Here is a 13,013-nt window from a genome sequence, read left to right as displayed (position 1 = left end):
TCTTTGCTCGCATCCAAATCATTTATATAAATGACAAAAAGTAGAGGGCCCAGCACCGATCCTTGTGGCACTCCAGTGGTCACAGGCCTCCAGTCTGAAAAACAACCCTCCACCGCCACCCTCTATCTTCTACCTTTGAGCCAGTTCTGTATCCAAATGGCTAATTCTCCCTGTATTCCATGAGATCTAACCTTGCTAATCAGTCTCCCATTAGATTAGATTCCCTACAGTGTGGAAACAGGCCCTTCAGTCCAACCACACCGACCCTCCGAAGAGTAACCCACCCAGACCCATTTCCCTCTGACTAATGCACCTATCCCTACGGGCAATTTAGCATGGCCAATCCACCCTAACCTACAAATCTTTGGATTGTGGGAGGAAACCGGAGCACCTGGAGGAAACCCACGCAGACCCGGGGAGAATGTGCAAACTCCACACAGACAGTCGCCCGAGGCTGGGATTGAACCTGGGGAGAGACTGGGCAAGCTAGGCCTTTTGTTTTTAAAAAGACTGAGGAGGACCTAACAGAGTTGTATAAGATCATGAGAGGCATGGATAGGGTGAACGCAGTCTGTCTTTGTAGAGTTGAACTGCCCATGAGCATGATTAAATGGCGGAGTGGACTCGATAGGCCTTACTTCCACTCCTATGTCTTCTGGTCTTTTTTTCCCAGGGTTGGGGAATCGAGGCCTCGAGGGCATCAGTTTAATGTTGGAGGGGAAAGAATAAAAGGGAACTTATGGACAAGTTTTTTTACACAGAGGGAGGTAGGCAGATGGAATGAGCTGCTAGCACAAGTGGTTGAGGCAAGTACATTTCCAATATTTAAAATTTGGACAAACACATGGATAGGAAAGGAATAGAAAAGATTGAGTCAAGTGCAGCGAAATGGGGTTAACGCAGACGGACATTTTGTTCGGAATGGGCCAAAGGGGCCTGTTTCCATGCTGTAGGAATCTATGACTCTGTGTGAGGTCATGCGTTTCAGCAGGAAAAATACAGGAGCTGAATATGGTTTCGATGGAAAAAGACGACAGGCATTGGATTAGATTCCCTACAGTGTGGAAACAGGCGCTTTGGCCCAACCAGACCACACCGACACGGTGGCACAGTGATTAGCACTGCTGCCTCACAGCACCAGAGATCCGGGTTCAATTCCCGCCTCAGGCAAGTATCTGTGTGGAGTTTGCACGTTCTCCCTGTGTCTGCGTGGGTTTCCTCTGGATGCTCTGGTTTCCTCCCACAATCCAAAGATGTGTAGGTTAGGGTGAATTGGCCATGCTAAATTGTCCGTAGTGTTAGGTGAAGAATTGGTCTGGGTGGGTTGCTCTTCGAAGGGTCGGTGTGGACTGTTTCCACACTGTAAGTAATCTAATCAGAAAGCTGCAGAAAAGGGGGATTTGGGAGTCCTTGTCTACAAATCTCAAAAAAAAAGTCACAGCATCCAAGTTCAACCCATAATGGGGAAGGCAAATGGAGTATTGGCTTTTATTTCAAAGGGAGTGGAATATAAAAGGAAGACGCTTTTACTGAAACTGTACGAGGCACTAGTCGGACCAGAGCTGGAAGACTAAGATCTGGGTGCCTGATCTTAGGAAAGATAGACCAGCATTGGACGCAGTCCAGAGAAGGTTCACTCGGCTGGTCCCAGGTATAAGCAGACCCTCTCGTGAGAAGAGGTTGAGTAAGTTGGGCTTGTAGTCACCAGGGTTCAGAAAAGTGAGGCAAGCATATTGAAACACAAGGCTCTGAGGGACCTGACAGAGTTGATGCTGTGAGATTTGATTCCCCGAAAGGAGGAGGCTGGGACGAAGGGCATGACCTCAGAATAACAAAATGCATGTTTTGGGGGTGGCACGGTGGCACAGTGGTTAGCACTGCTGCCTCACGGCGCCAGAGACCTGGGTTCGATTCCTCCCTCGGGCACCTGTCTGTGTGGAATTTGCACATTTTCCCCGTGTCTGCGTGGGCTTCCTCCGGGTGCTCCGGTTTCCTCCCACAATCCAAAGATGTGCAGGTCAGGGTAAATTGGCCATGCTAAATTGCCCGTAGTGTTGGGTGAAGGGGTAAATGTAGGGGTGGGTTGCTCTTCGGAGGGCCGGTGTGGACTTGTTGGGCTGAAGGGCCTGTTTCCACAATGTAGGGAATCTAATCGAATCTCATCTTCAGTCAAAGATACGGAGGAATTTCTTCCAAGGGAAGAGAATCTGCGCAGCTCTGGATCTCTGTCGAGCATGGGTCGTTTAGCTAGGTCGTTTCAAGGCTGAGAGAGGTGGATTTTTAATGAGGAAGGGGAGAAGGTTGTGGTGGGGGTGGGGAGGTGAAAGGGCAGGTCAGGTCTAACCCCCATGCCGTTCCCATGCTGGCAATTGTTGAGGGCGTCAAATTCAAGGAACCATTACTTTCAGCCGATAAGAGAAGAGGGGTCCTTACTCTGTACCTATCCCCATGCTGTCCCTGTCCCTACAATATGTCTTCCCAATTTCTACACTCAATGCCCTGAAGGAAGGCTATATGCCAAAAGCTGCCTTAATGGCACCCCCGCCAGGCAAAAGTGAGGACTGCAGACGCTGGAGATCAGAGTCTACATTAGAGCGGTGCCGGAAAAACACAGCAGGTCAGGCAGCATCCGAGGAGCAGGAAAATCAACGTTTCAGGCAAAAGCCCTTCATCAGCCCTCCTGTCGAAATGTGACTCCACTTTCAGGACTGTGTCCCTGAACCCCAAGGTCCCTCTGTTCCACCTTAAGACCCTGCTATTCACCATGAAAATCCTACCTTGATCTGTCCTCGGCATGTTTGATGGGAACAATTTAGAGGGAACGTTATTCTGTATCCAAACCCTTACTGACCCTTGGTCTGGCAGTGTTTGCCAGAATGAGTCTAATGTGCAGAAGCTTCTGAAAACTGGTGTCAAACATTTTCTCTCTGATCAGTAATTACTCCATTTGTTTCCCTGATAGAATGGCGCAGAAATATTATGAATATGCTAATTATAAAGAGGACCACGTTCTGGAGCAGAAGAAACTGCCAAAAGGAGCATCTTACCAATATGTCATCATCTTCCAGTCTATCTTCTACTTTCTGTTTAACGTAAGTCTTTTTTTCTTTCTCATCCAAAGGGGAAAGTCAGCCAAGATACGTGCTCCTCATCACCGGATCAGGATACCAATCCAGATACAAAAACAGAAATTGTTGGAAAAGCTCTGGCAGCATCCGAGAGGAGAAATCCGAGTAAATGTTTTGCATTTGGTGACCTTTCCTCACCAGACTCGAAACGATAGGGCGGCACGGTGGCACAGTGGTTAGCACTGCTGCCTCTCAGCGCCAGAGATCCGGGATCAATTCCCATCTCAGGCGATTGTGTGGAGTTTGCACATTCTCCCCGTGTCTGCGTGGGTTTCCTCCAGGTGCTCCGGTTTCCTCCCACTGTCCAAAGATGTGCAGGTTAGGGGGAATTGGCCATGCTAAATTGCCCGTAGTGTTCGGTGCATTAGTCAGGGGTAAATGTAGGGAAATGGGTCTTGGGTGGGTTACTCTTCGGAGGGTCGATGTGGACTTGTTGGGCTGAAGGGCCTGTTTCCACACTGTAGGGAATCTAATCTAATCATAACTCTGATTTCTCTTCAGAAAGTCAGAGGGAAATTGAGAAACAAATTTGTAAGGAGATCTCCACTATCTGTAAGAATAATAGGGTGGTTATGGTAGGGGATTTTAACTTTCCAAACATCGACTGGGACTGCCATAGTTTTAAGGGTTTTAATGGAGAGGAATTTGTTAAATGCGTACAAGACAATTTTCTGATTCAGTATGTGGATGTACCTATTGGAGAAGGTGCAAAACCTGACCTACTCTTGGGAAATAAGGCAGGGCAGGTGACTGAGGTGTCAGTGGGGGAGCACTTTGGGGCCAGTGACCATAATTCTATTAGATTTAAACTAGTGATGGAAAAGGATAGGCCAGATCTAAAAGTTGAAGTTCTAAATTGGAAAATAGCTGGGATTGCTACTCCTCATCACTGTTCTGGTGCCTGCATGGAAAGAGCGAGCAAATCAACCAGGGCTCCTGATCACTGTCCTGGTGATCCCTAGGTTGGAGTGAGGTGAAGTCAGCTCGGGCTCATGCTGACAAACCTGAGAGATTCATTTTGAGAGAGGAGGGAAATCAGCCCGAGATCCTGCTCCTGGTCACTTTGTTGTGATCACCGGGCAAGAGAGGGAAGAGGAAACAAAATCCGTATTACTCCTAATCACTGTCCTATGATCCCTGTCATAGAGTCATAGAGATGTACAGCATGGAAACAGACCCTTTGGTCCAACCCGTCCGTGCCGACCAGATATCCCAACCCAATCTAGTCCTACCTGCCAGCACCCGGCCCATATCCCTCCAAACCCTTCCTATTCATATACCCATCCAAATGCCTCTTAAATGTTGCAATTGTACCAGCCTCCACCACATCCTCTGGCAGCTCATTCCATACACGCACCACCCATTGTGTGAAAAAGTTGCCCCTTAGGTCTCGTTTATATCTTTCACCTCTCAGTCTAAACCTATGCCCCTCTAGTTCTGGACTCCCTGACCCCAGGGAAAAGACTTTGTCTATTTATCCTATCCATGCCCCCTCATAATTTTGTAAACCTCTATAAGGTCTCCCCTCAGCCTCCGACGCCAGGGAAAACAGTCCCAGCCTGTTCAACCTCTCCCTAAAGCTCAAATCCTCCAACCTTGGCAACATCCTTGTAAATCTTTTCTGAACCCTTTCAAGTTTCACAACATCGAGAGAGAGGGAGAGACAAAATCAGCCTGTGTTTCTGCTCTTCCTCCCAGTCTGAGGGGTGACCTTATAGAGGTTTACAAAATTATGAGGGGCATGGATAGGATAAATAGACAGTCTTTTCCCTGGGGTCGGGGAGTCCAGAACTAGAGGGCATAGGTTTAGGGTGAGAGGGGAAAGATATAAAAGAGACCTAAGGGGCAACATTTTCACACAGAGGGTGGTATGGGTATGGAATGAGCTGCCAGAGGAAGTGGTGGAGGCTTTTGGATGGGTATATGAATAGGAAGGGTTTGGAGGGATATGTGCTGGCAGGTGGGACTAGATTGGGTTGGGATATCTGGTCGGCATGGACGGGTTGGACCGAAGGGTCTGTTTCTGTGCTGTACACCTCTATGACTCTGTGACTTCTTGGTTTGAGAGAGAGAGAGAGAGAGACAGATACAGATAGGCAGGAGACAACAGCCAGAGTTCCTGCTCGTGATCAGTGTCCAGTGATCACTGGGTTTGGGGGAGAGGAAGAGAGAGATATCAGAGGGAAATCAGCAAAGGATCGCGGTCCAGTGATCTTGCATGAGCAAGAGAGGGGGGAGCTCAGTTTTTGTTCAAGCTTGTGGTTACTGTCCAGTCATCTCTGGGTTATGGGGGTGGGAGTTAGAAATCCCTCCTCATCATGTGCCAGTGATTCATCAGTTAGAGAGGAAATCAGCCAGAATGCCTGCTTTTGATGCATCAACCATGATCCTTAGATTAGAGAGGGAGGGTGGGAGGAAATCAGTTTATGGTCACTGACCAGTGATCCCTGAGTTAGAGAGAGACATGGGAAATCCAGCAGTGCTACTGCTCCTGATCACCTTCCTGTTATCCCTCAGTGAGAGATGGAGAGTGTTAATGTGAACCTGGGTTACTGCTCTTGGTCACGAGGCAGGTTAGAGAGAGGGGAAGCCAACCAGGGTTCCTGCTCATCGTCACTGTATTGTGATGCTGAGGCAAGAAAGTGAAAGAGAGAGAGAGAGAGCGAAAGAGAGGGGCGATGGGGGGGTGAAGGGAATGCTGAGTCGGGACTCCTCATTGTTATCAAGTGGGCCTGAGAATAGAGAGAGAGGAAATCGGGGGTGGGGGAGGTGTGAGAGAGAGACCAGAATGTGTGTGTGTGGGTGAGGGATAGAGGGAAAGGGTGTGTGTGTGAGTGAGGGAGAGAGGGAAAGGGTGTGTGTGTGAGTGAGGGAGAGAGGGAAAGGGTGTGTGTGTGTGAGTGAGGGAGAGAGGGAAAGGGTGTGTGTGTGTGAGTGAGGGAGAGAGAGGGAAAGGGTGTGTGTGTGTGAGTGAGGGAGAGAGGGAAAGGGGGTGTGCGTGTGAGTGAGGGAGAGAGGGAAAGGGTGTGTGTGTGAGTGAGGGAGAGAGAGGGAAAGGGTGTGTGTGTGTGAGTGAGGGAGAGAGGGAAAGGGTGTGTGTGTGTGAGTGAGGGAGAGAGGGAAAGGGGGTGTGCGTGTGAGTGAGGGAGAGAGGGAAAGGGTGTGTGTGTGTGAGTGAGGGAGAGAGGGAAAGGGTGTGTGTGTGTGAGTGAGGGAGAGAGAGGGAAAGGGTGTGTGCGTGAGGTGAGTGAGAGAGAGGGAAAGGGGGTGTGTGTGTGGATGAGTGAGGGAGAGAGAGGGAAAGGGTGTGTGTGTGAGTGAGGGAGAGAGAGGGAAAGGGTGTGTGTGTGTGAGTGAGGGAGAGAGAGGGAAAGGGTGTGTGCGTGAATGAGGGAGAGAGAGGGAAAGGGTGTGTGTGTGTGGATGAGTGAGGGAGAGAGAGGGAAAGGGTGTGTGTGTGAGTGAGGGAGAGAGAGGGAAAGGGTGTGTGTGTGTGAGTGAGGGAGAGAGGGAAAGGGTGTGTGTGTGAGTGAGGGAGAGAGAGGGAAAGGGTGTGTGTGTGTGAGTGAGGGAGAGAGGGAAAGGGTGTGTGTGTGAGTGAGGGAGAGAGAGGGAAAGGGTGTGTGTGTGTGAGTGAGGGAGAGAGGGAAAGGGGGTGTGCGTGTGAGTGAGGGAGAGAGGGAAAGGGTGTGTGTGTGTGAGTGAGGGAGAGAGGGAAAGGGTGTGTGTGTGTGAGTGAGGGAGAGAGGGAAAGGGGGTGTGCGTGTGAGTGAGGGAGAGAGGGAAAGGGTGTGTGTGTGTGAGTGAGGGAGAGAGGGAAAGGGTGTGTGTGTGTGAGTGAGGGAGAGAGAGGGAAAGGGTGTGTGCGTGAGGTGAGTGAGAGAGAGGGAAAGGGGGTGTGTGTGTGCGTGAATGAGGGAGAGAGAGGGAAAGGGTGTGTGTGTGTGGATGAGTGAGGGAGAGAGAGGGAAAGGGTGTGTGCGTGAGTGAGGAAGAGAGGGAAAGGGGTGCGTGTGTGAGTGAGGGAGAGAGAGGGAAGGGGTGCGTGTGTGAGTGAGGGAGAGAGAGGGAAAGGGCACACTCCACACAGGCAAGTTGCCTGAATCGGGAATTGAACCCGGGTCTCTGGCGCTGCGAGGCAGCAGTGCTAACCACTGTGCTGCCCAAGAAGGCATGAGTGAACAAGGTGGGGAGAAGGCATAAAGAATGGTGCAGAGAAACACGTCAGCCATGATGGAGCAGAATAGATGGACCAAATGGCCTAATTGTGCTCCTATACCTGGTGTCCATTTTATCCACAGGGTGGTCCGGAGTTTGACTGGGTGGGAGAATTGTTGGGGGATTTTGAAAAGGGAATTGGTTCACTGTTTAATCTGAGAGACTGCACAGTGCTGTGGGTTTAAGGGGCTCGCTGTACAATGCCGTTGCAACAGGCCAGCATTAAAATGGGCCTGCATTCTGATCACGCTGTCTCTCTCTCTCTCTGCTCCTCCTCCTTCAGCTCAGTTTTGTGTTTGCCGAGATGCCCATGGCCTTTTTCCTGAATCGCTATCTCTACCAGTCCAACCACACCCTCTACGCTGTCAAGCACTGCGGTAAGAGAGCTCGGCTGAAAGAGAAAATCATAAGAGTAAATGTCAACTGCACAAGGCCATAGTCAGAGAGAGATACCAATGTTTAGGGTGTAGGTTTGCTCACTGAGCTGTAGGTTTGATATCCAGACGTTTCATTACCTGGCGAGGTAACATCATCAGTGGCGACCTCCAAGTGAAGCGAAGCTGTTACCTCCTGCTTTCTATTTATATCTTTCTCCTGGATGGGGTTCCTGGGGTTTGTGGTGATGTCATTTCCTGTTTGTTTTCTGAGGGGTTGATAGATGGCATCTAGGTCTATGTGTTTGTTTATGGCGTTGTGGATAGAGTGCCAGGCCTCTAGGAATTCTCTAGCATGTCTTTGCTTAGCCTGTCCCAGGATAGATGTGTAGGACAAACAGGAAGAAAGTTAGCCACCAAGATACATGAACACCAGCTCGCCACAAAAAAGACACGACATCTTTCCCTTATAGCCCTACACACGGATGAAAAACAACACCAATTCGACTGGGACAACACATGTATCCTGGGACAGGCTAAGCAAAGACATGCCAGAGAATAGTGAGAGGTCTGGCACTCCAATCACAACGCCATTAACAAACACATAGATCTAGATAGCATCTATCAAACCCTCAGAAAACAAACAGGAAATGACACAGAGAGAGTGAGAGACAGACAGGGAGACAGAGGGACACTGAGGGAGACAGAGGGACACTGAGGGAGACGAGACTGAGGGAGACGGAGAGACACACACACTGAGAGACACACACACACTGAGGGAGAGACACACTGAGGGAGAGACACACTGAGGGAGAGGGAGGGAGAGACACACTGAGGGAGAGGGAGGGAGAGACACTGAGGGAGAGGGAGAGAGAGACACTGAGGGAGAGGGAGAGAGAGACACTGAGGGAGAGGGAGAGAGAGACACTGAGGGAGAGAGAGAGAGAGACACTGAGGGAGAGGGAGAGAGAGACACTGAGGGAGAGGGAGAGAGAGAGACACTGAGGGAGAGGGAGAGAGAGACACTGAGGGAGAGGGAGAGAGAGAGACACTGAGGGAGAGGGAGAGAGAGAGACACTGAGGGAGAGGGAGAGGGAGACACTGAGGGAGAGGGAGAGGGAGACACTGAGGGAGAGAGAGAGAGACACACTGAGGGAGAGAGAGAGACACACACTGAGGGAGAGAGAGAGAGACACACTGAGGGAGAGAGAGAGACACTGAGGGAGGGAGAGAGAGAGACACTGAGGGAGAGAGAGAGAGACACACTGAGGGAGAGAGAGAGAGAGACACACTGAGGGAGAGAGAGAGAGACACACTGAGGGAGAGAGAGAGAGAGACACACTGAGGGAGAGAGAGAGAGACACACTGAGGGAGAGAGAGAGAGACACACTGAGGGAGAGAGAGAGAGACACACTGAGGGAGAGAGAGAGAGACACACTGAGGGAGAGAGAGAGAGACACGCACTGAGGGAGAGAGAGAGAGACACGCACTGAGGGAGAGAGAGAGACACGCACTGAGGGAGAGAGAGAGACACGCACTGAGGGAGAGAGAGAGACACGCAGTGAGGGAGAGAGAGAGACACGCACTGAGGGAGAGAGAGAGACACGCACTGAGGGAGAGAGAGAGACACGCAGTGAGGGAGAGAGAGAGACACGCAGTGAGGGAGAGAGAGAGACACGCACTGAGGGAGAGAGAGAGACACGCACTGAGGGAGAGAGAGAGACACGCACTGAGGGGGAGAGAGAGACACGCACTGAGGGGGAGAGAGAGACACGCACTGAGGGAGAGAGAGAGACACGCACTGAGGGAGAGAGAGAGACACGCACTGAGGGAGAGAGAGAGACACGCACTGAGGGAGAGAGAGAGACACTCACTGAGGGAGAGAGAGAGACACGCACTGAGGGAGAGAGAGAGACACGCACTGAGGGAGAGAGAGAGACACGCACTGAGGGAGAGAGAGAGACACGCACTGAGGGAGAGAGAGAGACACGCACTGAGGGAGAGAGAGAGACACGCACTGAGGGAGAGAGAGAGACACGCACTGAGGGAGAGAGAGAGACACGCACTGAGGGAGAGAGAGAGACACGCACTGAGGGAGAGAGAGAGACACGCACTGAGGGAGAGAGAGAGACACGCACTGAGGGAGAGAGAGAGACACGCACTGAGGGAGAGAGAGAGACACGCACTGAGGGAGAGAGAGAGACACGCACTGAGGGAGAGAGAGAGACACGCACTGAGGGAGAGAGAGAGACACGCACTGAGGGAGAGAGAGAGACACGCACTGAGGGAGAGAGAGAGACACGCACTGAGGGAGAGAGAGAGACACGCACTGAGGGAGAGAGAGAGACACGCACTGAGGGAGAGAGAGAGACACGCACTGAGGGAGAGAGAGAGACACGCACTGAGGGAGAGAGAGAGACACGCACTGAGGGAGAGAGAGAGACACGCACTGAGGGAGAGAGAGAGACACGCACTGAGGGAGAGAGAGAGACACGCACTGAGGGAGAGAGAGAGACACGCACTGAGGGAGAGAGAGAGACACGCACTGAGGGAGAGAGAGAGAGACGCACTGAGGGAGAGAGAGAGAGACGCACTGAGGGAGAGAGAGAGAGACGCACTGAGGGAGAGAGAGAGAGACGCACTGAGGGAGAGAGAGAGAGACGCACTGAGGGAGAGAGAGAGAGACGCACTGAGGGAGAGAGAGAGAGACGCACTGAGGGAGAGAGAGAGAGAGACGCACTGAGGGAGAGAGAGAGAGACGCACTGAGGGAGAGAGAGAGAGACGCACTGAGGGAGAGAGAGAGAGACGCACTGAGGGAGAGAGAGAGAGACGCACTGAGGGAGAGAGAGAGAGACGCACTGAGGGAGAGAGAGAGAGACGCACTGAGGGAGAGAGAGAGAGACGCACTGAGGGAGAGAGAGAGAGACGCACTGAGGGAGAGAGTGAGAGACGCACTGAGGGAGAGAGAGAGAGACGCACTGAGGGAGAGAGAGAGAGACGCACTGAGGGAGAGAGAGAGAGACGCACTGAGGGAGAGAGTGAGAGACGCACTGAGGGAGAGAGAGAGAGACGCACTGAGGGAGAGAGAGAGAGACGCACTGAGGGAGAGAGAGAGAGACGCACTGAGGGAGAGAGAGACACGCACTGAGGGAGAGAGAGACAGAGACACACTGTGGGAGAGACACAGAGACGGGGAGAGAGAGAGAGACACACTGAGGGAGATGGAGAGAGAGAGAGACACACTGAGGGAGATGGAGAGAGAGAGAGACACTGAGGAAGAGGGAGAGAGGGAGACACACACTGTGGGAGAGACACACTGTGGGAGAGACACACGGTGGGAGAGACACACGGTGGGAGAGACACACGGTGGGAGAGACACACGGTGGGAGAGACACACGGTGGGAGAGACACACGGTGGGAGAGACACACTGTGGGAGAGACACACGGTGGGAGCGGGAGAGGGAGAGGCACACACGCACTGAGGGAGAGGGAGAGACACACGCACTGAGGGAGAGGGAGAGACACACGCACTGAGGGAGAGAGAGGGAGACACACGCACTGAGGGAGAGAGAGGGAGACACACGCACTGAGGGAGAGAGAGGGAGACACGCACTGAGGGAGAGAGAGAGAGACACGCACTGAGGGAGAGAGAGAGAGACACGCACTGAGGGAGAGAGAGAGAGACACGCACTGAGGGAGAGAGAGAGAGAGATGCACTGAGGGAGAGAGAGAGACACGCACTGAGGGAGAGAGAGAGAGAGACACGCACTGAGGGAGAGAGAGAGAGACACGCACTGAGGGAGAGAGAGAGAGACACGCACTGAGGGAGAGAGAGAGAGAGACACGCACTGAGGGAGAGAGAGAGAGACACGCACTGAGGGAGAGAGAGAGAGACACGCACTGAGGGAGAGAGAGAGAGACACGCACTGAGGGAGAGAGAGAGAGACACGCACTGAGGGAGAGAGAGAGAGACACGCACTGAGGGAGAGAGAGAGAGACACGCACTGAGGGAGAGAGAGACACGCACTGAGGGAGAGAGAGACACGCACTGAGGGAGAGAGAGACACGCACTGAGGGAGAGAGAGAGACACGCACTGAGGGAGAGAGAGAGACACGCACTGAGGGAGAGAGAGACACGCACTGAGGGAGAGAGAGACACACACTGAGGGGGAGAGAGAGAGACGCACTGAGGGAGAGAGAGACGCACTGAGGGAGAGAGACACACACTGAGGGAGAGAGAGAGACACGCACTGAGGGAGAGAGACACACACTGAGGGAGAGAGACACGCACTGAGGGAGAGAGAGAGACACGCACTGAGGGAGAGAGACACACACTGAGGGAGAGAGACGCGCACTGAGGGAGGGAGAGAGACACGCACTGAGGGAGAGAGAGAGACACGCACTGAGGGAGAGAGAGAGACACGCACTGAGGGAGAGAGAGAGACACGCACTGAGGGAGAGAGAGAGACACGCACTGAGGGAGAGAGAGAGACACGCACTGAGGGAGAGAGAGAGACACGCACTGAGGGAGAGAGAGAGACACGCACTGAGGGAGAGAGAGAGACACGCACTGAGGGAGAGAGAGAGAGACACGCACTGAGGGAGAGAGAGAGAGAGACACGCACTGAGGGAGAGAGAGAGAGACACGCACTGAGGGAGAGAGAGAGAGACATGCACTGAGGGAGAGAGAGAGAGACACGCACTGAGGGAGAGAGAGAGAGACACGCACTGAGGGAGAGAGAGAGAGACACGCACTGAGGGAGAGAGAGAGAGACACGCACTGAGGGAGAGAGAGAGAGACACGCACTGAGGGAGAGAGAGAGAGACACGCACTGAGGGAGAGAGAGAGAGACACGCACTGAGGGAGAGAGAGAGAGACACGCACTGAGGGAGAGAGAGAGAGACACGCACTGAGGGAGAGAGAGAGAGACACGCACTGAGGGAGAGAGAGAGAGACACGCACTGAGGGAGAGAGAGAGAGACACGCACTGAGGGAGAGAGAGAGAGACACGCACTGAGGGAGAGAGAGAGAGACACGCACTGAGGGAGAGAGAGAGAGACACGCACTGAGGGAGAGAGAGAGAGACACGCACTGAGGGAGAGAGAGAGAGACACGCACTGAGGGAGAGAGAGAGAGACACGCACTGAGGGAGAGAGAGAGAGACACGCACTGAGGGAGAGAGAGAGAGACACGCACTGAGGGAGAGAGAGAGAGACACGCACTGAGGGAGAGAGAGAGAGACACGCACTGAGGGAGAGAGAGAGAGACACGCACTGAGGGAGAGAGAGAGA

At 52.7% G+C, this 13,013-nt stretch overlaps 1 protein-coding gene across 1 annotated transcript in view; it reads left to right on the top strand.

Annotated features, from left to right (window-relative positions):
• unc93b1 (unc-93 homolog B1, TLR signaling regulator) overlaps positions 1 to 7,785 on the top strand; it is a 37,359-nt gene extending 29,574 nt beyond the window's left edge. The window contains exons 6-7 of the mRNA XM_087984342.1: positions 2,963 to 3,092; positions 7,630 to 7,785. Of these exons, the coding sequence (XP_087840468.1) occupies positions 2,963 to 3,092; positions 7,630 to 7,785 (286 nt within the window). The remainder of the gene's footprint in view (positions 1 to 2,962; positions 3,093 to 7,629) is intronic.
• The last annotated feature ends 5,228 nt before the right edge of the window (positions 7,786 to 13,013 follow it).

Source organism: Chiloscyllium plagiosum, unplaced genomic scaffold (genome assembly GCF_037043375.1).
Source record: "Chiloscyllium plagiosum isolate Xiang-an unplaced genomic scaffold, Cpla_swu_hap1 HiC_scaffold_48, whole genome shotgun sequence".
Classification (NCBI taxonomy): Eukaryota; Metazoa; Chordata; class Chondrichthyes; order Orectolobiformes; family Hemiscylliidae; genus Chiloscyllium; species Chiloscyllium plagiosum.
Note: the sequence above shows the minus strand (reverse complement) of the source record. Positions and strands in the feature narration are given on the sequence as shown.